General features: G+C 47.1%; 1 protein-coding gene across 1 annotated transcript in view; it reads left to right on the plus strand.

The window, feature by feature from the left end:
* EPB41L4B (erythrocyte membrane protein band 4.1 like 4B) overlaps positions 1-25,746 on the plus strand; it is a 124,164-nt gene that overhangs the window by 93,593 nt on the left and 4,825 nt on the right. Inside the window, 7 exon segments of the mRNA XM_035723673.1 lie at positions 3,135-3,260; positions 4,077-4,144; positions 7,290-7,388; positions 12,672-12,849; positions 14,831-14,908; positions 21,145-21,261; positions 23,696-23,764. Of these exon segments, the coding sequence (XP_035579566.1) occupies positions 3,135-3,260; positions 4,077-4,144; positions 7,290-7,388; positions 12,672-12,849; positions 14,831-14,908; positions 21,145-21,261; positions 23,696-23,764 (735 nt within the window).

The following is a 25,746-nucleotide window of genomic DNA, read 5'->3' on the forward strand; positions in this document are numbered from 1 at the left end:
GCCGGCAGCAGGAGTGGCTTGCTCTGGGTTAAGGTATATCTGAGACAAGTGTGCTTTGCTGCACATTTTCCCTGGAGCCCTTTTTTCTCTCCTTCCACTTGAAGAAATGCATCAGGGAGCAAGTGGGCTAAAGTGATGTCCGATAATCTTGAGTTTGTCCTAACATAGAGGCAAAGAACGTTACTTCACACTATGACTCTGTCCTTAATCACACATTCCGTGCCATGGACCTCCCAACGTGTCATGACCCCACAGTTGGCGACCAATGGCTTCAATGCTTTCAAGGATTTTTCCAGTCTCACGGATCGAGAATCCTCTGATTCTTCAAAGTTTGGATAAGTTCCTGTTCTCGATCTGATGGTGAGAAGACATTTTCATTGCCCAGGTCCAAAGTTGTACCCGAAATTATCACAGGGATTTAAATCTCACCAGATTTCGAATGTGTGAACAATGTTGTAAAAAGTGCATCCGATCCTTTCTTTATCCCCAAACCACTTCCCCCAAAAAGACGGACTGTTTCCAACTATAATCATCTCAAAGCCCGATTGTCATTCACGTGTATGTTGTAAATCTGTATTTCAATATTGAATGATAAGGCATCTTTCACCATTCAGATTGAATGCAAAACACAACGCGTGGTCACGCAAAAGAGAGAAAGCACAGTTCTTGGAACCATCTTTCAGGCTGGAATGATGGACTCGTTGTAATCCAGATGTTTATCTCCTAGAGATGCCTTTGATGCAAACCTATGCATAGAATGATAGTCAAATTTCCCAAAATTTATATTGGTCTTCACCTGTGTCCATTCATAGAGTAGCTCCTGCTTCATCACGTAGACCAGGAACAAGCCATCTTTGATTTTATATCCAAAAAAAAGCAGTTTAAAAGGACTAAATTCAAAGGGAAAACCAATGCTGAATTCTCATTCTTTTCTTATTTTAGCAGCATTCATTTTTTTTTTTTTTTAAATAGATCTTCGGTCATTAGTGTCAGTATAACTATATCCCCTTAAGCAATTGTCAAAAACCCCAAGTGGGCTTTGGAACCAATTTAATTCTTATATTCCAGCATATCATTACAGAAAATTAAATCTAATTTAAAAATTAACTCTTCACACACCAGTGAAAACACCCATGCTGATGTTAAACAATTAGCTTCATGTGGCAGGATTTACAAACACAAGATAAATTATCCTAGAGCTATACTACCAAGCTCATCTTTCAAAATAAATGAGTTACTTATTTGTTTCGGAAGTTGGGGGCATTCCATGTCTTTTAGGATAATGATTCCAGCCAAAAGAGTCTGTTCTCTTTATACCCGATTCGATGGCTTAGGATCATTAGTGCCCTCATGTCTGATGCTCTTTTTCAGTTGTGTTTTCTTTTCTAACCAAAGAATCTAATGTAAGAATGCCGTTCATATCTTTTTATTTATTTTTTCTCATTTGCTCATCACAGTAATCTTATGAAGGAAGAAACTGAGACTCAGGGAGGTTAAGGGGATCCAGTATGGCTGAGCGGTCAAGATCTTGGAGGCACCCGATCCTGAGTGTGATTCGGGGCTCTTCTGCATCCTTTCTGTGTGACCTTGGGCCAGTGACTTACCATCTCTCTGCTTTGTTTTTCTCATCTATAAAACGGGGATGGTGATAGTATCTGCCTTCAAATGGGAGGAACCAATGATATGTGCTTCGCCCACAACAAGCTCTCAGTAAATGTGAGGGACTGGAATTATTTTTCTTTTCATCATCACCATCCTCATCATTTTTGTTTTATGGTGCCAGACAAGGCAAGAGCTGAGATTAAAATCCAGGTCTTCTGTCCCTGCTTATCTTGCTGTTACATGAAATGGCTTCATTCTACTCAGTCAACCAAGGGCTCCTTGATGCATTTGGAGGTCCCGCTGGGAAACTGCATTCTGTGCTCTCTTTTCTTTATTAAATAGTGTCAACCAGCCAATTGCCCTCTACTTCCTCGAGCACTTTCATAACACTCCTGCTATGTGTACCAAGGTGCTCAATTGGACTTTTGAATTAGCAAATCGGATTCATTTTGGAGCTTTAGAACATTTTGTTCTTGCCCTGTACCCTGTAGCCAACATGCCGCCTCAAGTCCTGCTATTGGGAATTTTAGCAGTCGTAAGGTCTTATACCTTTCTTATTAAACACATCTCTTTAGCCATACATCATTATCATCTTCTTTAGTAGGTGTTTATTGAGCACCTGCTGTGTGCCAAGCACCACGTCAGCGCTGGGATATGCGCTGACCACCATAGGCATGGCTCACATTAAGACTTTATTTGCAGTTTGGTGCATGTACCATCAGAGATGATTTCAGGTTATACACATAGATGAGTATTTTTTCATAGTTATGTAATTATCATAATGTCTATTCTAATAAATAGCCATGAAGCCTATGATTTCAAAGATATTAGTGTGTAGCACACACTGAAAATAGGTAGTCCCCAGGTAATCCACCTTAACTGGATCATGTAAGTGATAGGTACATGTTGGGGCGCCTGGCTGGCTCAGATCAAGGTTGTGGGTTCGAGCCCCATGTTGGATGGAGGGATTACTTAAAAATAAAATCTTTAAAAATAAATTGTAGGTACATGTTTAGTGAGTACCTAGGAAATGGCAGAACAATGAAGGTAGGGTATCAAATTACCGGTATCTGAGACACTCTGTAATGAGGTGGCATAGATACAAGTTTCACAAACTTCAGCAAGATTTATTGTAAAAATACCAATGCCTATTTTTCACTTTTTCCCCAGCAAGTCACAGGATTGAATCTCTCTGTGTGAGAGGTGGCGGTTATGGGGGGAAACCGCACTGCACTAGGGGACGGAAAACTCGAAGCTTGAGTCCCGGAGCCGCCCCTAACTGGAAGAGCCACTTCTCTTTGACCCTTCACCCCGTCTCCTCTCCCTGATACACGAGGATGCGAGGATGTGCTTGTGGATCCTTTGCAAACACTAAAAGCAGGGGCACGCGTATAAGGAGTTGGGGGACACACTTGTGTAGGTGTTTACGACTGAGTGTCATTTGCAGTTAACGGTTGATGGGAAAGGTTAATGTAGCTGTTTTCTTTCCTCTTTGTTGACAATCGGCTGCGTGTGTTTTGGGTTTGTCACAGGCTGAAGAAAAAAAAGTTTCCGAGAAGACTCTTCAGACCCCACTTTTGCCTTCCCCCATAGCCGACCACGTGAAGTGTAACATTTTGAAAGCCCAGCTGGAGAACGCATCGCGAGTGAGTGCCCAGGTCCGTGGAGCTGGTGCCTTCCTTTGATTTCACGCCACAGGATTTCCTTCCTGCCATAGCGGAGAAGGAGGCCCTCTAGGCCCGAGACACCGTGTCCGGCAGGGTCCAGCCAGGAGACGGGAGCCATACCTGCTATGTGAACAGAGATTTCAACACCAGGAGTTATTAACTGGCGTACAGTTATTCACTGGGGCATTGCTGATGGGTTGAAAGCCACAGACTCCTGCTCTGACCTCCAGCGTACATTCAGCTGGCCTCCGGGGCTGAGTGGGTGTCCCTTCCTCCCCCACCATTCTCTGTGGGACTCACTGGAGGGAGGACAAGGCTTCTATCAAAATCATGAAAATCATATGACATAATTCCTCCCGGGCTTGTTACACTGATATGAAAAGACAGATTCTAAATTCCTTTGTAAGCTGTAAGTGGTATGTGAGCATAGAGCTGATTATTATTCCTGATCAGCAATGTCAGGTGGGGGATTAAACTGTGGGTTTGGCTTTTCCCACACTCTCCCTTTCTCACTCAAGTATGAGTTGGCACATAGCAGGTGCTCAATAAAAGTATGAATGCAAGTGCTGATTACATTTGAATGATTAAGTGTTAATCCCCATGATGGGGAATGACTCATGAAAACATTTTTTTTTCTTAACTTATATAAACACCAGAGAAAAGTTGTCATTGACTGAGTACTTAGTGAACCACCTCTCTGAGCTACCTTCACATTTCTGTAATCCTTTGAATGTTGGAGACTTGAAAACATTTTTTTGCTCACCAAAATAATTCAGTTTTGACTAACCGGCCTGTTTTCTTTAACAGGTTGGAAAAGAGGAATCAACGTTTGTAAATATTAATAAGAAATCCAGTCTTCAGGATGCTAATGTAAGGTCTGTTGCTTCTTGTTTGAATGGGGAAACAATACTCTGTATCATCAACGTTATCCTCGAAACATTACTCACAAGGGCATTTGCTAATAAAATCAGAGAGGAAAAAAGAAAATTGGAATGTCAGTATGAAGAGATAGAAAAAGACTGGCTTAAAACAACTTTGTTTAAGTCTCAGAAATGCTGCTTATTCTCGGTTTCATTATTTCTAACTGCTGTGCTAACAAAGAAATCACTCTGAGGTGAGGAGTATATAGATAAGACCTTGTCATTCCCCTACTTGATGTCCTTTCTTTAAAGACTGCTCTGCTCTCAAAGTGGAGTCCACACTTCTCAACAGAGCACGGCAGACCCTGTAGGACTGGGCTTCTGCTCTCTGTCCCAGCTCAGTTTATCACTATTCCTTTGGCCATTGATGTACTTTTCATATTGGACTCCTTTACAGTACTAGAACCACACATGCTCTTTATTTTTTTTTAAAGATTTTATTTATTTATCTGAGAGAGAGAGAGAGACACAGCAAGAGAGGGAACACCAGCAGGGGGAGTGGGAGAAGGAGAAGCAGGCTTCCCACAGAGCAGGGAGCCCGATGCGGGGCTCTATCCCAGGGCCCTGGGACCATGACCTGAGCCAAAGGCAGACACCCAACGACTGAGCCACCCAGGCGCCCCCACACATGCTCTTTAAAGCTTCCGGGCCATCACCACTTTAAACCCAGAGGAAAACCTTCCTCCTCTGATCTCACAGAGAGCAGAGACCCTCCCCCTCTCAGCCCAAGTAAGTAACAACCTATAAATCATGGCAGTCCCATTTCCACCTTGGTGGTCTAACACTGGCAGGGTACCCCTAGGTGGAGTTTCCTAAAATGGGTCCAAGGGTCATTGCCTCAGTCTCTCATTAAAAACACAGACTTTTAGGGGTGCCTGGTGGCTCAGTCAGTTAAGCGTCAGGTTCTTGGTTTTGGCTCGGGTCGTGATCTCAGGGTCATGAGATCGAGCCCTGCGTTGGGCTCCACGTTCAGTGGGGAGTTGGCTTGAGATTCTCTCTCTCCCTCTCCCCCTGCCCCTCCCTACCATGCACACACTCTCTCTCAAATAAATAAATAAATAAATCTTAAAAACAAAACAAAACAAAACAACAACAACCACAGACTCTTGGGTCCTACTCCAGACCTTTCAGATCCTTGGGTGGGGGTGGGGGGCGGACAGGAACCAGAATTTCAGCAAGTACCCCAGGTGATCCAGGAACCACTGCTCTGAGGCATTCTTGATGTTAAAAATAAAACCCACACTTTTCTATGTCACCTTTGATTCCCAATCCGTGTCCTTTGTGTAACGTTGTCTTACTCCAGAGCACATACCCAGCTGCCTCCTGGACTCCGAAAAACCTTAATTCATCTCTTCCCATCCTGCCTCACTAACCCTTCACCTGTTTTTCAGTCTTGGTTAATGGCATTATTACCTACCCTTCGTCCAGATCTGATGCCTGGGAGTCCTTGACTTTCTCCTCCTTCATCCCCTTGTAAAATTGGTCACCATGTCCTGCTAACTCAGTATTCATATTTTCCCCCACATCTGTCCTCTCCTCTTCATGACCTGAATCCCAGTCTACAGCAAGTCCTCACCGTCTCTCTGCCTGGATACCTCCTGCCACAGTCTTTGAAGATGCTCCCAGCCAGCCTGTCTTCACCAGGATTCATTTCCTTGCTCTAAGGGTTTTTCCAACAAGCAAGTCTGACTATGCCATTCCCTTGCCTCAAACTTTTAGTGACACCTTGGACTTCAGTGTAAATTCCTGAGGCCCCTCAGGAACCCGGTCCCTGCTTCCTACTCTAGTGGAAATCCCCTGCTCTTCTGCTAGGACCTCACCTGTTAGCGGTTCCAGTGCCTTGCATTCTATAGCTCTCTACTCTGTCTTCTACCTTGGAAGTCTTCCCTCCATCTGGTTAAGTGTAAACTCCTCCACAAAGCTTTCCAGATGCCAACCATTCCACCCAAGTGAAGTTATGCGCTCCCTGGTTGAGTGTGAGTTCTTTCAGGAACTATATTCAATTGACTCCAGGGTCCCAGCTTGAGGAAATCATGAATCTAGACTATGCTGACCCCAATTTCTTTATTTGCTCATTCGTTCACGTGTTTATTCAACAAACATTGATTAGGCACTGGCCACATGCCTATCACCTTATTAGACACTAAATGGAGGAGAAAATGGGGGCTCAGAATTGTTCATTGACTTGCCAGAGGTTCCTTGCTTAGGACCTCAACTTCTTTTGATGTCCATAGGTCCCAGAAGGTAATTTCTGATTATTTTGTTTTTGTTTTTTAAACATTTTATTTATTTATTTGACAGAGGGAGAGAGAGAGCTCAAGTAGGCAGACAGGCAGGCAGTGGGAGAGGGAGAAGCAGGCTCCCTGCTGAGCACAGAGCCCGATGCAGGGCTCGATCCCAGGATGCTGGGATCATGACCTGAGGCAAAGGTAGACGCTTAACCAACTGAGCCACCCAGGCGCCCCCTGATTTTTTTGAAATGAAATTAGTCATAACCACTACAAAAATGTGTGAAAGCTTTTTCTTAAAATCACTGTTTTGAATAGGGCCCATTGGTTATCTGGCATATTTTCTTGAGGAAATATAGAAATGAAACAATTTTTAACATTTTCACATACACAAAATTAAAATGTTTTAGAACAGGTCTTAAGTCTGATTATGCATTTTTCACATTAAATACCCTGTTTATCTTTTAAAAATATATCCTGTGACATATTTAAAATAACATAACTACCAGATTACTTTGAAGTAAAAATGGGTTATCCATGGGTTTCTCTTTGCTTATTTTATTGGCAAAACCTGGTAATGAACCAAACCCTGGAGGTAGGTGTTTTGGTCAGAGAAGCTGTATGTGGTACCCCAGTTATATTCAGTTCCCACTTGCTATATTTTCCTCCCTATTATTTTGGTTTTTGTTTTTGGACTTTCTATGATATATTTAAAAATTATATTTAATAAGTAGAGTAGAAGGGAGGAAAAATGGATATGTTGACTACCAGTGTTATTAAGGGTTTAAATTAACTGAGAAAGCAGTTTCTACAGCCAAAACTAGACCATAACTTTTCTGTTGGTGATGTTCTGTTTCTTGGTATGTCTCTAGAAGTCCTATTCCTATACGTGTGGAAACTACCCAACCAGCAGTGGAAAAGCCGGAAATCAAGCCTCCCCGAGTGAGGAAGTTAACAAGACAATACAGTTTGTGAGTTCTATACTTCAAGTTTTTCGATAATAGTCACAAAGTTGATACTAAATGTTCAGTTATAAATGTTTTTTTAGCCTCTTGCACCACTTCCAAAGAGCCATCTCCCAAAATACAGTTTGTTTCCAATTTAGTCCCAATAATGGGACTTGACTTCTCTCCCTGAAAACATTACATAGTTGGCATATGTATTGATTATTGATTGCTATGTAACCAGTTACTCCAAAATTAGTGGCTTTAAACAGTCCACATTTATTACCTCACAGTTTATGTGGGTTGGAAGTCCAGGCATGGCTTAGTTGGATCTTCTGTGTCAGGGTCTCTTAGAAGGTTGCATTCAAGGTGTGGGCAAGGGCTGTGGTCTCATCCGAAGGCTCATTCTTACAGGTTGGAACAGGATTTGGTTCTTGTTGGCTGTTGTCTGGAGGTTGCCCTCGGTGCCTAGTCATGTAGATCTTTCCTCTCTGATGGAGAAATCACACAAGAAGAGCCAGAGAGAACTCTTGCAAGGCAAAAGTCCCAGCCTTTTGTAACCTCATCACAAATGACATCCCATCACTTTTGCCATATTCTGTTCGTTAGAAGCAAGTCAGGAGGGCCAGCGCACACTCAAGAGTCAGGGATCATGCAGGGGCATGGATACCAGGATGGGGAATCATCAGGAGCCATATCAAAAGCTTCATCCATGGCATAATTGTGAAATGGTAGCATGATCTGTCAACAGAGCCAAAGCTAATCACGGAGCTGTGTGAGACCTATGGGAGGAGTCCTATCCCAAAGTATCCCAGAACCACCAGGGCCTGTCCAATTTTGTTCAGCTTAATGAAAATTCCGTGGCTCCCATATGCATAGAGTTGTTTTAGGCTCTTCTAGGAAGAACAAAATGACTTTGATAGTTCCCGTCTGAGGAGTCACCATTTATTGGAGGGAGAGACAGATTGCAAATAATTATAACAAACAAGACGGGTAACTGCTGTTGTAAGAGTAGTAGTATTTTAGTAAGAGCCGTAGTGCTAATCACAATGGTAGTTCCCATTTTTTGACCTTGGCTGTGGCACTATGCCTGGGTGTGTAATTGACCAGAGGGCTGCAGGGGGATCTTTGGGTGCCATGGAATGCATGCAGCTCTGGAGTCAGAAAGGCTTCTGTCAGAGTCCTGGCTAGTTTACTGCTCTAAACTCTTGGGGAAATTACTTTTTCAACCTCTCTTTCCTTATCTGTAAAATGGGTGAGCTCATACCTAGCCCTGAGGAATTTGGTGAGGGTTGATGTGCCATAATGCAGATCTAGCCCATAGCAAGGAACCTGGCCAGTGGATGAACTAGCTCCCTTTCCTTTCTTCTCAAGGACCTGAAAGCCTCCAAGAAAAGGTCCAGTTTGGGGGATACCCTGAATGCAAAGTATAGGCTGGGGAGGGTGACTTTGTACGCACTTAAACAGCCAGCTCGAGCCTGCACCTGGCGAAAGGGAGGAGGCCACCACCTCCCACCTCATTAGCCTGAACAGAAATGCTGGACGGCTGGAGCAGCTGTGTTTCCTAGGAAAGCCAAAATGAGTAATTCAAATAATTAACAGTCCTAATGGTTTCTGGGGGACAAATTAAACCATGAAAATTCTGCTCCCCTGAGGATAAAACTGTCAGGATTATCAGACTTTCCTTTTACATTTTGAAACTCCAAATGTTATTATCACCTATTCAGGATATGTAATCATGTTGGAAACAATGACTAATACGTGGCCTGGAAGGAAAGAAAATTTAACTCACTACAGTGGCTCTTTTAAGGAAACCCTTTCCAAACCTCTAACTTCACATGTGTATTTCTTAAGCTACTCCAAAGTATTTTGCTTCAAAAATAAAAGAATAGCAGCATTTTCCCCATTAGTAATGATAGCAAAATTAATGGGTGAGATTTTCCCAGTTTTAAGTTTTTGCCCCCTAAAAATAATTCTGAAATCATTGACACCACCACCAGTCCTCTCTTCCAGTCATAAATATTGGTAAGTTAATAAACACAGTGTCAAGGAATACAGATGGAAAAAACTCAGATTTCCCTTTTAAAAAATATTTCTGCATTACTGTTTTTGAAATACACACACACACACACATACACACAGCCCTTTTGGCTATTAGGGTATTCTGAGTTCCTAGGCCAGCATAATGTGGATTTGGATTTTAGGGTTCTCCACCAAGAGCATCACAATGTTCAAGTACTCTGAACGAGTTTTTGGATTGATGCTTTTAAGGATATACACACAAACCTCCTGGGTTGTTCTGTCCTGGAGGTAATGACATAGGGAAGAAACATGTGGCTGCTGATGCACGCAGAGAAGAGAGAGAAGCAGAACTCGAGGTAGAGGTCGAGGCAGGAAAGAGTGTCCTCTATTGATACCAGGCAGTGTGTTTAGGAAATGATGAGTGGCTATATTTTCTTCTAGAAATGTAACTTTACTATTTATTTAAACATCATATAAAAGCCTAAAAATATTCTAAAGAGAAAAATACCCTAAGTCTGAAGAGAAAAGATAACCAATTCCCTAGAATCATGCCACCAAAAATAACCTATGTTCACACTGAATGACTATTGCTGTAGACATTTTTCACATATTATTAAAATGGAAGGAAATCATTTCAAAGAAAAGAATCCAGCTACACATAAAATTGTACTTATTAAATGATGTTTCATGAATTTAACATGAATTTACCTCAGAAACGGAGGTTGAATTGAAAGACTCAGTGTAGTTAAGCAGATTATCTCTTTGCTACAAGATCTAAGTTAGGACAAAAGGTTATAAAAACCATCAAGAATTTGGAGTCTTTTTCAATTTTAGGCAGCATCAGTTGACTTCCTGCTGTGAAAGATGAGCTATGTTTTTGTTTCTTTTTAATAGCCTATAATGTTAAACTGAATAACTATGCTTTTAAGGTTATAATTTTCTTTTTTAATGAGGCAGAAAAGGATTTTAACCCCACTCTTCCACTTAACTAGCTATGTGACCTTGAGCAAGTCATGTCACAATCTGCCACTGAGTAACATCTGTTTCTCTGAAGAATGGAGATCATAATGCAGGGCTGTTGTAAGAATTAAATGGGCTAATGCCTGTGTTCGTTACTGAGCTGATTAGCTTCATCAGCATGGATCCGCATATGTGGTGTCTTACTAGTTTTCCCACTTATTCCAACCTCACCTGTCCCCTTATTGAGTCCTACATCCTCCTCTTGAGGCTTCTGCATATACAGAAAGATCCGTAATCTCCCAGGACCCTCCTCAGTGAGTCCCATCCTCACCTCAGTTTGTGTACCATGGCCATGTTTCCCACAAGGCCTCTGTGAGGGACCCTGCTCAGGCCACACTGGTGCTCACTGGCCATGAACCCTTTAGTCTCCAGGCTTGCTCAGCCATCACTTCTAAATCATAACCCCTGTGCCGGGGTAGCTCTAGGACTTCCACGTGCAAGCCCCTTAGGAAAAGTGTATCAGGGTCCCTAAGACTACCCGATTCACTAGAAGGACTTGTAGAACTCAGAAAAGCTGTTATCCTCAAGGTTATGGCTTATTCCGGTGGAAGGATCCAGACTAAAATCAGCAAAGGAAAAGGCACATAGAGTGGAGTTTAAGAAGACCGGGCACAAGCTTCCACTTGTCTTGTCCTAGAGGAGTCATGTGGTTAGTGTCTCATTCTTCCAGCAACATGTGACAACATACGTGAAGTCGTGCCAAGCAGGGAAACTCACCCGAGCCTTGGCACCCAGGGTTATTATTGGGGGTCAGTCACATAGTCATGGAACAACTACCCAGTCTCCAATAACCGCCCCCCAACCCCAAGGTCAAACTGATATAGTGTGGCCCTAAGCCCTAGGCATACAAGAGCTCGTCTTCACTATAAATCACATTGCTAGCATAGACTGTGTGGCATGGCCCAAGGTCGGGTATGCAGTGACACCCCTATCAGGCGGGATATTCCCAGGGCCCAGAGCTTCTCCCAGAAGCTCATCAATGGCCAATGGTTCCTGTGGCATGTGTCGAGTTAGAGCTCCCCAGGCCTGCAGGGTTAGCCCTGTACTGCACAGGCGGCAATCTGGTTGGCATTAGGGGATCGGGGACTTGTCTTAATTTCTGTAAGTTTGAGAAGATACTGTTAATACTAAGAATGGGCGATTCACGGCACTGCTCTGTCCTGGGCCACTATGACCAGATTAAAAGGTCTTCCTGCCTTGACATACTTTGTGGGAGGTCAAACCTCCCCCACACATCCAAGCCCTGGAAACAAACCCAGAATGCCAACCTGGACTCCTCCTCCATCGTGGTGACTTCCTGTCTAGTGTACTTTTCTCCCTCCATCATCCCATTCCGCCAGAGAGATTCTAAGACCAGAGCTACGAGGCCCCCAAACACGTGTGCCCAACTCCTCCCCTGTAACTAGTTTATCACACCAAAGGAATAGTTGCTGTTAGGCCACAAAAGGCGCCATTATACTTTTCACCCAGGGCAGTTGGTTCTTAAATGGCTTGTATTTACCCTCATAAGGGAGGCCACTCCCTTGGTTTGGTGGCTCCTCAAAACATTAAGCATGGGAACTCCCATATGACCCAGCAATCCCACTTCAAGTGGAATCCCAATCCAAAAGAATTGAAAGCAGGGTCTCAAACACATTAGTATATCAACAGGTGCATGGATAAACAAAATATAGTCTATCATTGCAATGGAATATTATCCAGCCCTAAAAAGAAATGAAATTTTGATATATGCTACCACATGGATGGACCTTGGAAACGTTATGGTAAGTGAAGTAAACCAGATACAGAAGGACATCTATTGTATGATTTCACTTATGTGAGATACCTAGAATAGTCAAATTCATCCAGACAGAAAGCAGAACAGCTGTTACCAGGGGCTGCAGGGAGAGGGCATTGGGAGTTACTGTTCAGTGGATACAGCATTGCTGTTGGGGGTGATGAAAAAGTTTTGGGTGTAGACAGTGATGATGGGTGCATGACATCGCGAATGTATCAAATTTCACTGAATTGTACACTGACCAATGGATAAAATGATAAATGTTATGTGTCTCTTTCCGTGATACAGAAAAAAAAATTTTTTTAAATCCCTTGGCAAATGACAGAACATCCAGCCCAAATTGGCTTTGGCAAAAATGTCCCTGTATTGGATCCTGGAAGCTGGACATCTGGCAGACATCTGCCCCCACCCCTTCCCGGCCCTCGCTCCACGCCCCACAGCCTGTTTATTGTTGTAATGAGCAGAGCTTCATGTGCTTTTAGTAACCGCAGTGATGAAGATGACCTCCCTCCTGACCTGGCCGAGGCAGTAGGAGCGCCCATCGCCACAGCCACAAACACCACCATGGCTGCCATGCAAGTCTCCGTGCCGCCGGTGTCCCCCAAGGGCCACAAACTCAGCTCGCCTCAGAACTCAGAAGGCAAGGGCCAGCTGTCCCCAGGGGCCAAGGTATGGGGGGAAAGCCCCGAGGAGTAGCTGCACTGGCTAGGAATTCAGTATAAATTTAGCACATGGCATCCCGTGCGCATTTAAACTTGGCGCAATCAACTGTGCACTCGTAAAGCAAGGGACATGGCCACGAGGGCAGGCTTTTTATATAACTCTCCCCAAAAGAGGACCTATTTATGAGATGCAAATGGTATAATAAAGACCTTGTGCACTGTACTTTAAGAGAAATGGAAGAGATTTTTGAGGGCAGTTTTGGTTTTAGAATATCATCCCTATATAATCTATTGCACCGTAAATAGAGAAAACAAGACATGTTTTTCCACCCATGATGGAAAATTTGGAAGAGTAAAAAATAAAAACATAGAAGTGTCCCCGTCCCCTTCCTTATATTGGATGGTCCATATGAATAGTTTGAAAATGGGAAATTTTATTTTGTCAGTTTGGAATTTCAGGACATTGCTAGCTATGCAAATGGGCTGTGATAAAGGCCTTACTCAAGACATTTCTCTTGGTTTTCTCTGAGTGACCCTTAGCTGTGGTCATTCTACTCAGCGAGTGGTCCAAATACGTGCAAACCCCTTGGCTTGCTCTACCAGTAGATGTCAAGTCAAAGGCTGCCTGGTCTGTGGACCCCACTGAGGAATGGTGGGTGTGTGGGGTGGGGGGTCCCAAAGGCAAGACCAGACCCCAGACTCTGTTCCCAGCTGCTCCCTCCACATCCTTTATGGCTTGGCTGCTTGAAACGAGCAGTTACTCCACAGGCCTTGTTTCTCCAAGACTGCTTCCTTCGCCTAAAAATGGGAATAAGGTCTGCTTCCCTGCCCAGCTTGTGGGCCAGCATCAGGTCCAGTGGAGGGGACATCTGGGCAAATAGGTCATGATTCCAGTGGTAGCCTCTAGGTAACAATGGGCCAGGCCACATCCTGCTTGACCATGGCCAGGCATTTACCCGCTCCCTTCCCAGGATCTTTGGGAATCCCTTTGTGGTTCTCAACAGGAGATCCTGCTCAGGCCAGGGACCCTTCAGTCGATGACTGGCCCAGACTGAGGCTCCCTGCTTTCCTGTCGATCACCTCCTGGTATCTTGAGCCAGGTTCCCCTGTCTTGTGCAGAGTCCCTCATACTGCTTTGTTCCAAGTTCAGACATAGGTTCTCATCACCTTTTCTTCACCATGGTTAAAACCAAGCAAAAAAAAAAAAAAAAAAAATGTATGAAACAAAGGAGACTTCAGTGGGGGATGTGGGTGGCATCCTACCAGAGGCCACAGGGCTCCCTCTCCTGGCCATCTCTCTCCTTAGGGCCCTGCTTGTGCCAAATTGATGGGGCTTATTTTTTTTCTCATAAAGGGCCTCTAGGCCTCCCATGCTGCTGAGACTCCAGGGCAGGAGGGGAAAAAAAATGTTCTCCTAAACACTGAACGTGGCTTTCAGAGATACTTCCCTCCCACCAGGAAGATCTCCCTCATTATTATGCAGATGATGTTTTTAAAAAAATGTTTTTAAAGTAAACTCTGTGACACACACAGGGCTTGAACTCCTGACCCTGAGATCAAGGATGGCGTGCTCTACTGAGTGAGCCAGGCTGGCGCCCCCTGTGCTCCTGAGTTTAGCTCCTTGCGGCCTTAACCCTCTTGATCCAGGTGGGGGGCTTTGCTCTCTGTCTATTCAAAGGACTCTTTGAAGCATTTCCCCCCACAAAAGACCAGTCCAAGAGCACTCAAAGCTCTTAAAAGAAGTTGTTTGCACCTTTTAAAGAGGCAGTTTTCTCTAGCCTACACACTATTTCTGCCCATTGACATTGGGGGTTAGGCTTCTATAATATGCACACTGCTGGGCAAGTGAACCCTATGGGGTACTGGAGCGGTCATGGGCTTGGTGATAGAAGGGAGGGAGAGGGGAGGGAGGAAACTGATTTCTGGTGACATTCCCGTGTCTGTCTGGAGCTGTCATTCACCAGCAGTATTTTTATCTGCCTTCCTAGAGTCCCTCTGACCGAGGAGGTGCCTTTACCTTGGAGCCAGGCGATCTCCTGATGGACTTCACAGAAGCTACTCCTCTGGTAAACTTCCCATTTTGCTAAAACCAGAAAAGCCACAGATCATAGAAACATCTTGGCAGTGGGACAGATGGACAGAGGTGGGCATCGCCATTGGGAAGGCTCTTCCTCTTGTCCTGCACACAGCCTGGAGGCTCAGGGATCAGCCTTCTTTGGGGGTTCAGGCACATGGGTCCTTTTACCTCCCGGAGCCCTCCGGGGAGGTGGTGCTCCCTTTCCCCTGAGGGCGGCTGCAGGGGTCCCACCCCGCCTGTCTGCTGCTTTCCAAATGTGGAGGGCTCCTTGGGGCTTGGGTCTTGGCTTCCTGGCTTCCTGGGCTGCTCCCCGCATGCCCACCCTTGGGGCATCTTTTGCTGCCGCTTCCAACAACGTGCTCTGGTCTGAAGCACTGGCTCAAGGCTTCACCCCAGCTTTCCAGGCCCCTCACGTCTCCCTGCCATCCTCCATCCTCTGCCTATAGGTCTCCCCTTAGGGATGGTCGTGGTCCTCGTGGGTGGTCCTCCTGCATGTGGGAAACCCTTTCAGAGCACTGGAGAGAGAGCACTGGACCCCAGGAGTCATCCAAGGCAGACCTGGCTTCAGTCTCTGCTCCCCTCCTTAGGAGCCTTGTCATGGGATAAAAGATGCCATCGTTTGCCATGTCTGCCTCAGAGTGGTCTGATGATCACGTGACACAGAGAGAGCCCTTGAAGAATATTAAAGCACCATAAATGTGTGTGAGGTATTAGGAATAGTGTTAGATGATACAGGCAGACTTGGATATACCTTTGGCTGGGCTCAGCCTGACACCCAAGTGTACTTGAGCATAAATCATGGTCCACAAATGTGGAGCGTGAGTCAAAACGTGAACCAAGTCACAAAATGCCTCCTGAGAGCTCAGTGCACACCTGGCCATGTGTGAGGCTGGGGGAGCAGGCAGGGAAGCGAGAGGCTGGAGGGGAGTCGGGTTGATAAAGGGCCAGGCTCGACAGGACAGCCGTGTAGAAGATTCTCAGGGAGAAGCCACAAGTGGGAGTCATTCAGGACTGGCTCCCTGGAGGGGCAGGTGGTGGATAGGAAGGGTTTCCGGAAGGCTTTGGAGAGGGGACGAATGAGGCAAAGTACTGTCTAGGCTTTAGGAATGATCACTGTCCCTGCTTCAGCTGGTACAAGGCGATCATTTGGGATTTATACAGTTGTACTCATCTCGAGAGTTGGTACAGTCTGAGAGCTTTGAGTCAGCACATTTGGATAAACAGCTGAGAACTGACAGTGGGTCAGACAGCCTTCTCCGGGAACCTTCAGAGTTACTCTCTTCCCATGTTGGAGAAAATGCAGTCAAGTTATTGATGGCCTTCTTGTTAGACAAATTGCCAAGATAGGCTAACCCAGAAGCAGGGCCTTGTCTCATCCCCTTGTCATCCTTTTGCACAGATAAGGAAACTGAGTCCCAGAGTGAGGTAAATCACACAGGGACTGAGCTGTTCCAAGCCCAAGTGTTCCAGCTTCTTCTCTGGTGCCCTTTACATCATCAGATTGGGCTGAATCTGGCATCTGGATTTCAGAAACTTGCCACTTTGGAGAACGCAATGCCTGGAAGGAGGGCTGGGTTTAAAGCTCTCCCCAGCCTGAGAAAGCAGAACAAGGAGCGTGGAGGACGGGACAGCAAGTTAAGCAGCCTGGGCCTGGCACTACATCAGTATCCCAACTGAGTATCCCAGCTGAGGCCTTACACCCTAGGATGGCCACGTGTGGGGGCTGGAAGCCAGGGCCACAATCTGAGGACATCAGTAGCTGGAGGGCAGCAAACCCCAAAGGGACCTGAGAACCCCTAGGTCGCAACCTGAGGGCCTATGAAGGCAGAAGGGGGTAGAAAGCTAAGTTCCCAGGCCCACATTGAAGAAAACATGCTGGACAGGAATAGAAGACAGTGGGGGAAGATCTCTCTCTGAGTTAGGCTCTTGAGAAACTTCCAGACTGCTGAAGCATGCTGCCATTAATGCCATCCGAGAGTCTATAGAAACTGCTACTGTTGTGGCACCCAGTGCCTAACCCTATCTGGGGCCACTGAGAAAAAGAAGGCTTCATAGTGCTAGGGTTTTGAAGTATGAGCAGGAGTTTGCCAGATGGAGGAAATGTACCAAAGCATTCTGTGCAGAGGGTGTAGCATGAGCAAAATACTGAGTATTTATTAAAGGTTCTGGCAGATCTGAGAAACTCGGATTAGTTTGCCAGAAAAAATATTTCATAGCTCTGACAGGAGTGATGGGATTCCCTTAAAAACCATTGTGTTGCAGATCCAGCTGGTAGATTTAATTGCCCCATCTTTATTCTTTGAACTTAATGGTCTGAGATTAAAAAGGAAGCAGCATCTGCCAGGGACCCAGAGGTCCCGTGATCTGAAGTCTGCAGTGAATACGCGTTCTCAGGATGAAGCATCCTTTGTCTTGCTTGTGTGGATTTGAGGTATGAGTGCGTGCCCACAGTGCACGTTCACAGAGAAGGTATGCTGGAGGGCTGGTATTGTGATGAGAGCACATTCCATTTGGGCCTTTCTTGGCATTACTGGCCTTAACCTTTCACTTGAGTCTTGTCTCCACCAGTGCTGAAGGGTCCTTGAGAGGAAGGGGGATTCCAGCAGCCTGCTTCTTCTGTCTGTTCCTCTTCCCTCCATCTCCTCCATCTGCTCCACCCAGTGTCGTAGAAATACAAGCAGCAGTCCTCTCTGTTGTCAGGGAGAGGGCGGGGGTGCGGTGTCTCTGCCCCAGAGGACAGTGGAGGAGAGACTGGATTTAGGGTCTGGGGCTGGTTGAGACTCCTAAAGCCACAGCACCACCCTGGTCCCTTGGGCCAGAACTAGAAGGACAGCAGAGAGAGGGTTGGGACCAGATTTTCTTGCCTTCATTCAACGGACGATCCACCAAGGCATTATCAGCGCTAGTTTAACCCTTATGACTCCAACCCTGATGATCCAGTCTCTGTGTAGAGCGGTTTTCAAAGCAGCATAGTCCAAACAACTGAGAATGATAATGTTTCCGTCTTTAACTGGCATCTCTCAAAAAGCATTCAAGATTAAATTATCACCTCCCTGGTAACACTTCTCAAATCCCATGTTGCTTCCTTCTTAATTCTCTTGTACCCTGCACGACTCCAAGGATTTTCATCCTCAAAATCTCCAAAAAACATTCTTTCCATTGTCACTTTTGCAACCCTTTTTCCTCCTCTTTCCATATCTTTTCTTCTCCCATCCCCAACTCTTTTATCATGTAGCTCAATTTAGCAGTAGAAGCCCTACAACCTGCGCAGCTTGTGGCTTGCCGGGGGCCAGAATCCCAACACAGACCTGCCAATCAGACTGGATTTTCTGGCCAATGGAAGAGGTGGGGCGTAAGGGTAGGGTGGCGAGAAGGCAAGCCAGTGACGACAGCACCCACTGTCCCTTTGGTATCCTCTTTTGGAAGGTGAGTCTGGGTTCGTGCACGGGGTGTTGGTGTTAACAGAGTGGAAGGAGGGGACATTGACCCATCAATCAAGTCCCCCACTCCAGGTCTGTCATGCCAGCTTCCCTCCCCAGGTGACACACACCACAAACACCTATGCCTTCTGTGTTCCTGAGGCTTTCTCTTTGGGGCTGGTCCCTCCCCAGTCCAGTCCCGATCCCCGTACTGCATGAACCACTCACCCACTGCAAAGCAGAGGCACTTGGGACCCAGGTCTGTTCTGGGCCAGGAACTGTTAGTCTAGAGTTCATGTGCCAGGGAGGAGGCTGGCCTGACCAGACACAGGTCGTGCAGGGCAAAAACAGGCCCTGACTTGGGTGTCAGAAGAACTGGTTTTCCATCTATCTCAATAACTTAGTTTTTATTTTTGAACCCCATTCTATCAGGAGGGCTGAAGCTTGATCCCAAGTGAAATCAGGGTGCCTCTTCCATCTTCCTGGGGATTCGTTCATCTTCTCCAGGGCACAGGAACATGGAGGGAAGTGTCTTTAGTTGGTGATGTCATCTATTTGCGGATACGTCTGGGGCACTGCCTGCCTGCTTCCCTCATGCCCCTTTTGGGTAGATGGAAGTCACTGTCCTGCTGGGACGAGAATCCCAATCTGTTGGACATACCACCCAGCCATTCTTTCTGCCCTGGGGCCTGCCACCTCCCCAGCTCTACCTGAGCAGAAGGACACTAGCCACTCTCTGCTGCTCTTTAATCCCTGTGCCTTAGCCTCAGCCAGGGAGGAGGGCCACGGGCCCCTCTGCTCAGTACTTCCTAATGTCTACCCCCTCCTCACTTTCCCTCGGACTTTTCTCTCCAGCCCACAAACTCGTAACCTCTTTCTTGTCTGGATGATGAAGAAGCCTTTCACATTTCCTTCTTTGTTTGTCTATGCCAAAAATCTTTCTGTTCCCCAAGGAGTCAGATTTTTAAACCTCAAAAGCCAAGTAGCTTAGAAGAACCTAGCTGCCTGAATGTGGAAAAAAGCCAAGGAGGAGAGGAAATGCCAGGAGAAAAAAATGAAATGGTATTTCAAAATAGTATCCTATTACACGTGTTATCTTGTTTCCTGTGCATTTACTAACAGATGCATATTTAGAAGGGTCGTACATGCTTGTGGGATGGATCAACATTTCTTTACCATAAAAGTCCAATGCTAGGCAAAGCCTTAAGTCATTCATCATAACCTTCAACTAAGACACAAGTAGCTGGTAACACATTTTGGCATCTAGGCAGTATGTCCGTGTTTGTCGGTCATTTATACCAGCTTTTATTTTCTTCAAAAAGCACACAGGAGTGCCTGCTTATCTGCAGAGGCTAAGGCCCCATGGCCTGGGGTCCCTGGTGTGGTTGGTTCTGGCTGGGGCAGTGTTGAGAAGTGAGGGTCGGGGGTGAGGCAGGCTGGAGCCCATTTCAGTCAGGTCTCGAATGCCATCTCGTGGAGGGTAGGATTCACCCTGAGGACAGGACAGAGCAGTGGAGGGAGTCTCAGTAGGTGGTTAATACGGACTCACTTGTTTCTGAGGAATGGATGCAGAACCAGTTGACACGAGGAACCACGGATTTAGACTTTGCAGAGGCCATTTTCCAGCATCTCCAAATCAGAGTAGGAAAGCAAGGCGGTCGCCAAGACTCTTGGAGGTTCTGGTTGTAAAAGCCCTTTGGAAACGGTCCAGGACCCCACAATTGTAAAGAGGTCGGCATCAGATCAATTTGGAGACAGAAAAGGCGCCTGCAATGTTCTTGATCGAGTTGTAATGAAACTTCCCCAGAGGCTGTACTTCCTTCGTTCTGGCAGGATGTCACCAACTACTTAAGGAAGCGCTCTTAAACTAAAAAAGATGCATGTATTTACTGTCTGGAGTGAATGGTCCCTCCTGGCAACCCACACTGACCCTGTCAGTGGTCCCCTCTTCCAGCCTCAGGGCTTTCCCTCTTCACCACCCTCACCCTCACCAGTACGAGCTGCCGGGCCTCTGCTGGTGCATGGCACTCTTTAGGGCTGGGGTGGGGAACCCAGTACCCCGAGCGATGTGGCATTTTCTCACAATGCTTGATACCTTCCAGCTAAAGCAACAGGGTACCTCAGCAGCGACCCGAGGTGTCATGGCCTGGGCCAGGGGGTTGGGGGGCGGGGGGGTGCATAGCCAGTATGTTTTCTGAACACAGATAACAAAAAGCCCTGGCAGATTAAATCCGAAAGTCCGTGTTCCTCCTTGCTGAGGTATGTCTTTTCCCGGAGCACTCTGTTGGACATCTGCTGACCAATACACCCTGATGAGGGGACCCTTATTTAGCAGAGTGCAGGAGGCCACCAGGCGTGGAAGGCCAGCACGCTCAAGGAGTGTGGCCACTCCTCATATCGCCCCCATGGCCGGCATCACTCATTCATCACGGCTCTCTTTCTGGCATGGCCTGGGCGAGGCTTCAGGAAGCTGCTACCAGGCCCGCGCAGTCGGCCCAGGAGATGGCCCCTGCCTGCCAGCCCCGGGAGTGGGGTTTCCACGGGTTGTTCTGCTCAGATAGTGAAGAAGACAGATGAGAGCCAGAGAGGAGGAGAGAAGGTGGGGAGAGGAGGGGGGAAGGGGGGCCTAAAAGCCAGCTGCCCAGAGGCTAGAAGCAGGCTCGGGCGAGGCTGGCTCCAGAGCAGTCTGGAGTTGACAGATCCTTCTTGCACTGTGCTATCTTTCTCTCTTCCCCTCCCTTCTCTCCTCTGCCTCCTTCCCCTCTCTCCTCTGCCTCCTTCCCTTCTCTCCTCTCCTCGTGAGCAGGCAGAGCCCGCCAGCGCCCCCCACTGTGCCCACTCTCGCTGTTCTCCTCCACTCTCTCCCCCCATGAAGGAAGAGACCACTGGAGTTTGCATGCACCCTCCAATCAAAACGAGGCTGGTAGGTACCCTGGCAGGGAGAGGGGCCTGGCCAGGAGAGGTGAGGCGGGCAGGAGCCACCAAGTGGTCACCCCGCTGGTGCGCATGAGCACTAGACCTTCTGGAAGGGCTTGGCTGACAGGTGCTCTGACTCCAGGATGGATACATAGTTTGGCCAAATGAGGATACACAGTCTGCTGTCCTGCCCTGTGTCTCTAGGTCTCAGGAAGCAGGAAGAGTTTGTTTTCCTAAAGCTTTGATAAGCATAGATGCTTTTACAAGAAAGTAAAAAAAAAAAAAAAAAAAAAAAAAAAATCTTAGTTGCATTTCTATTGAAAATAACAACTGTTTGCACTTGTCTTTTCCTGCTATGTTTCAAGATAACAGGATGTGTGTTGCATAACAGCCTGAAAAGATATCACCCATAAGCCCAACGTAGCACAGTATTTTTTCATTTTTGCATGTTTCCTTCTAACTTATTTGTACTCATTCGTAATTTCACGAAGTGAAACCATAGTATCCATATTGTCTCCTGTTTTTCCCTTTTCACTGAGTGTTGGATTGTTTCTCTCTTGTTCTTGTGACCGCATTGCGTATGACTGTTTACCTCCCATCCAGTGCGTGGTCTCCCATTTACCTAACACATTCTTCCGGCAGGACGCGTGCTTGGTTCCCAGTGTGTCACTATTCGAGGGGACACAGTTAGCTTTGGTGGCAGGTATTTTATTTTCTTAGGCTAGATCCTGCTGGGTTCAATATTGTGAGTTTCGCTTTGCTCCCTCTCTAAAGTGGTTATACCAGGGGACAGCAACAGCGGAAGAGTGAATATGCTTTGCCACAGCCGAGCAGCACGGAGTGTAACTGTTGGGAGAGACTTTTGTCTTATTTAGAGAAGATACAGGATCATTTGTGGAAGCTGCCACTGTTCACATTTCTTTAATAGCAATAATAAACCTCTTTTCCCTTTTACTTCACGGTGGTCTGAGAGTCTTCTCTGAATGTGACTTTTCACTTTGCTCTTGGTGTCGGCACCCATGCTGAACCACCAGGCCACGGGAGAAGACACCGTGGGCTTCCCCTGGGTCCTCTCGCTCTGTGCCAGGCACTGCTCCCAGGCTCAGCCATCTGAGCTGGCACCTGAGTCTTTAGGCAGTTGGGGGCCCATTCTGGGAATTCTGAGATGTTTAAAGAGGCCAAAGAGAGTTTGGGGAAGGGGAGCAGGCGTGGACTGGGCATCTCCGTGCACATTGCAGAGACACGGTCATTCTCAGATTGGTTGAGAACTACCCCATCCATTCAGAAAAGCCTCAGCGGATCTGGGTCTGTTCTGATGTGCTTTTGCTCACGCCTACTTTAACCCTCATGGGAGTGACTCAAGAGCATCAAATAACTACCCCAGGGTCCACAGATAAGCCCCTGGGAGAGACAGGAGCTGCGACCCCGGGCAGCGGTGGCCTCCGTATCCAGGCTGCCGCCCTCTGGTGGCAGAGCATGCATTCCCCGGCAGGCCGGCGGGCAGTTTCCACGCCCTGGCGGGGGCGGGGGCTAGGGAGGAGGCAGGCAAAACCAGTACCAGAGTCCTTAGGCCCCTGGGCCTGCTGGCAGTCCTCCAGGCTGGTATAAAGACATAAGCGTACTCCACATTCCCCAAGGCCTCCGGGGGCCAAAGACAAAATGACCAAAGAGAAAGGAATGCAAGCAGAGGCTCCTTTCGGCAACCCCCCCAAGATCTGATCGGGCCATTCACCCCCCGCCCTGCTTCAGACCGGCCCTGTACTGCAGCCACCCCCAGCACTGGGCACTTCTGATCACAGTGCCTTGTATCCCCAAGGCCACGGTGGCAGGATTCTCACATGCTTACAGGGGCTTGCCCAAGGTTTACCTCCGTGGCCCACAACTTACAGGGAGTCCAACAACTAAAGGGTATAGACAGGAAACGCTTTCTGGCCGAATTAGTGCGAGCTTCCTGGTACTCTGTCCACCGTCATAGACTGTGTCCCAGGATGTGGGCTGTCAGCAGCATCTAGTCCATGCCCCCCAGCCGTGGGGAAGCCAGCAGTGGCCACCCAGGCAGCTCTGGCCTGCCTCATTACACACCCTGATCATGGCCTCGTGTGGATCAGGCCATGCATAGGGCCCAGCATGCCTAGGAGGCCCACACAGCCTCCAGGGAAAGGAGTTCCAGGGCCAGGTAAGCATGGGGTGCCCTACAAACACGGGACTGCCGCTGGTCATCCCTGCAGGGTCCCAGCCCTACGGCACGAGGATTGGCACAGGTATGACAACTGGCCAAGAGGCCTCAGGGACCTTCTGCAAGTATCCCTATACAGACAATGAGGGCTCTGCGCCTGTTCCCCTGAACCCTTCAGTTCGGTGTTTAGAAGCGCACTGCCAAAGATCTCAAACGTTTGTTTTCTATTCTGAAAGTAACCCTCTTGTCTTTCTCTTTTTTGAAGATAAAAACATTCCCGGTTGATCCAGTGACCCCATTTCCTGATGCTTTCAATTCAGGGCCACAGTTCACCGTAAGTAGATTCAGAAAACAGGTCTGTATTTTAAAATGTTGTTCCCACGGGGCGCCTGGGTGGCTCAGTCATTAGGCATCTGCCTTCGGCTCAGGTCATGATCCCAGGGTCCTGGGATCGAGTCCTGCATCGGGCTCCTGGCTCAGCAGAGAGCGGGCTTCTCCCTCTCCCTCTTCTCTCCCACACCCGCTTATGTGCGCGCTCTCTCTCTCAAATAAATAAAGAAAATCTTTTAAAAAAGATTTGCTTATTTTGAGAGACAGTGAGAGCTAGAGGTGGAGGGAGAGGCAGAATCTCAAGCAGACTCTCCCCTGAACTTGGTGCCCGACACAGAACTCGACCCCAGGACCCTGAGATCATGACCTAAGTCGATATCAGGAGTCAGACGCTCATCTGACTGAGCCACGCCGGTGCCTCAGCAGCTTTTTTTAATCACATGAACTGTGTGAGGTTGGGAAGGAGGTAGGGTTTGGGGCCTGCATCTTTTCGTGACTTTATTTTATTGAGGTGAGCATCATGAGAGATAAAATGAATCGCTCTAAAGTGACAGTACATGTAGAGTCACGCAACTACGATGTGTAGGTCCAAAACATTTTTATCACCCACAAAGGAAAGCTCGTTCCCATTAGGCACTCACTCCTTATCCCCCGCCACCCCGCTCCAGCCCCTGGCACCCACAAATCTGCCTTCTGTCTCTGTGGATTTCCCTAGTGTGGATATTTCAGATAAGTGGAATCATAGAATATATGACCTTTTGTGCCTGGCTTCTTTCACTGAGTATCATGTTTTTGAGGCTCTTGTACATGGTAGGATATATCAGTACTTCATTCTTTTTATGTGGAATAATATTGAATTGCATATGTATACCCCAGTTTGTTGATTCGTTCGTTCACTGGTGGGTCTTTGGGTGGGCCTTTGGCTGTTGATTCGTTCGTTCACTGGTGGGTCTTTGGGTGGGTCTTTGGCTATTGCGAATAATGCTGCCGTGAACGTGTGTGTACATGTATTTGTTTGAGTTCCTGTCTCCAATTCTTTGGGGTTGGATGTATATCTTGATGATGGTGTGACCTTAGGTAGTCACTTCGCCAGTCCTGGCACCAGTCTCCTCTTATTTGAGTGGAAATAGTAACATGAATATCCTCCTTGTATCCGGTTAAGGCAAGGATCAAAAGGGATCAAGAAGTTGGCAGAACTTGGGGCGCTTGGGTGGCTCAGTCGTTAAGTGTCTGCCTTCAGCTCAGGTCACGATCCCAGGGTCCTGGGATCGAGCCCCACATTGGGCTCCCTGCTCGGCGGGAGGCCTGCTTCTCCTTCTCCCACTCCCCCTGCTTGCCGCTCTTGGCTCTTGGCTCTGACTGATCTGTGTCTCTCTCTGTCAAATAAATAAATAAAAATCTTTAAAAAAAAAAAAGTTGGCAAAACTTGACCAACCACAGAATGTCCCAGAAGTGTCAAGTATGGTGGTTGTTTCTCAAGGCTAGAGAGGCAGGGGGGTGTAATTAATGAGAGCAGGGAGTCATGACAACTCGCTTCATGTCCCCACCTCCCTTTGTGTACCGGGGCAGCCGACTGAAGCTCTGCAAAATGTCTAAATATTAAACATTTAAATGCTGTTGTTTCCTCATCTGCAAAATGGGCGAGTTCGATGATGTTCAGGCTTCTTGCAGCTGCAAGTCTTTCCTTTCAGTGAAGGCTTCTGCAGAACTCACTGTTTGAGTGGCCGCAGGGAGCAGAAATGTGGAGTCTGGGGTCACCTCCTCTTTCCCCTCACCCTGTCCTCCTCCTCCTAGGGATCAGAGTTTGTAATTCCTAGAACTGAGTGATCCCCGAGGCTCCTTCCAGAGGCTTCCTGACCAGTCTGGAGGATCTGTGAGGTGGGCTGTGGGGGGCCTAGGGGTAACCAAAAGTGCGATCTTGTGAGCTGGATGATGGTCACTACCTGAGGCGGCTTTAGCCGCACGGACAGAGAGGGAGCGAGCAGT

This window comes from Zalophus californianus, chromosome 13, assembly GCF_009762305.2.
Source record: "Zalophus californianus isolate mZalCal1 chromosome 13, mZalCal1.pri.v2, whole genome shotgun sequence".
Taxonomy (NCBI): domain Eukaryota; kingdom Metazoa; phylum Chordata; class Mammalia; order Carnivora; family Otariidae; genus Zalophus; species Zalophus californianus.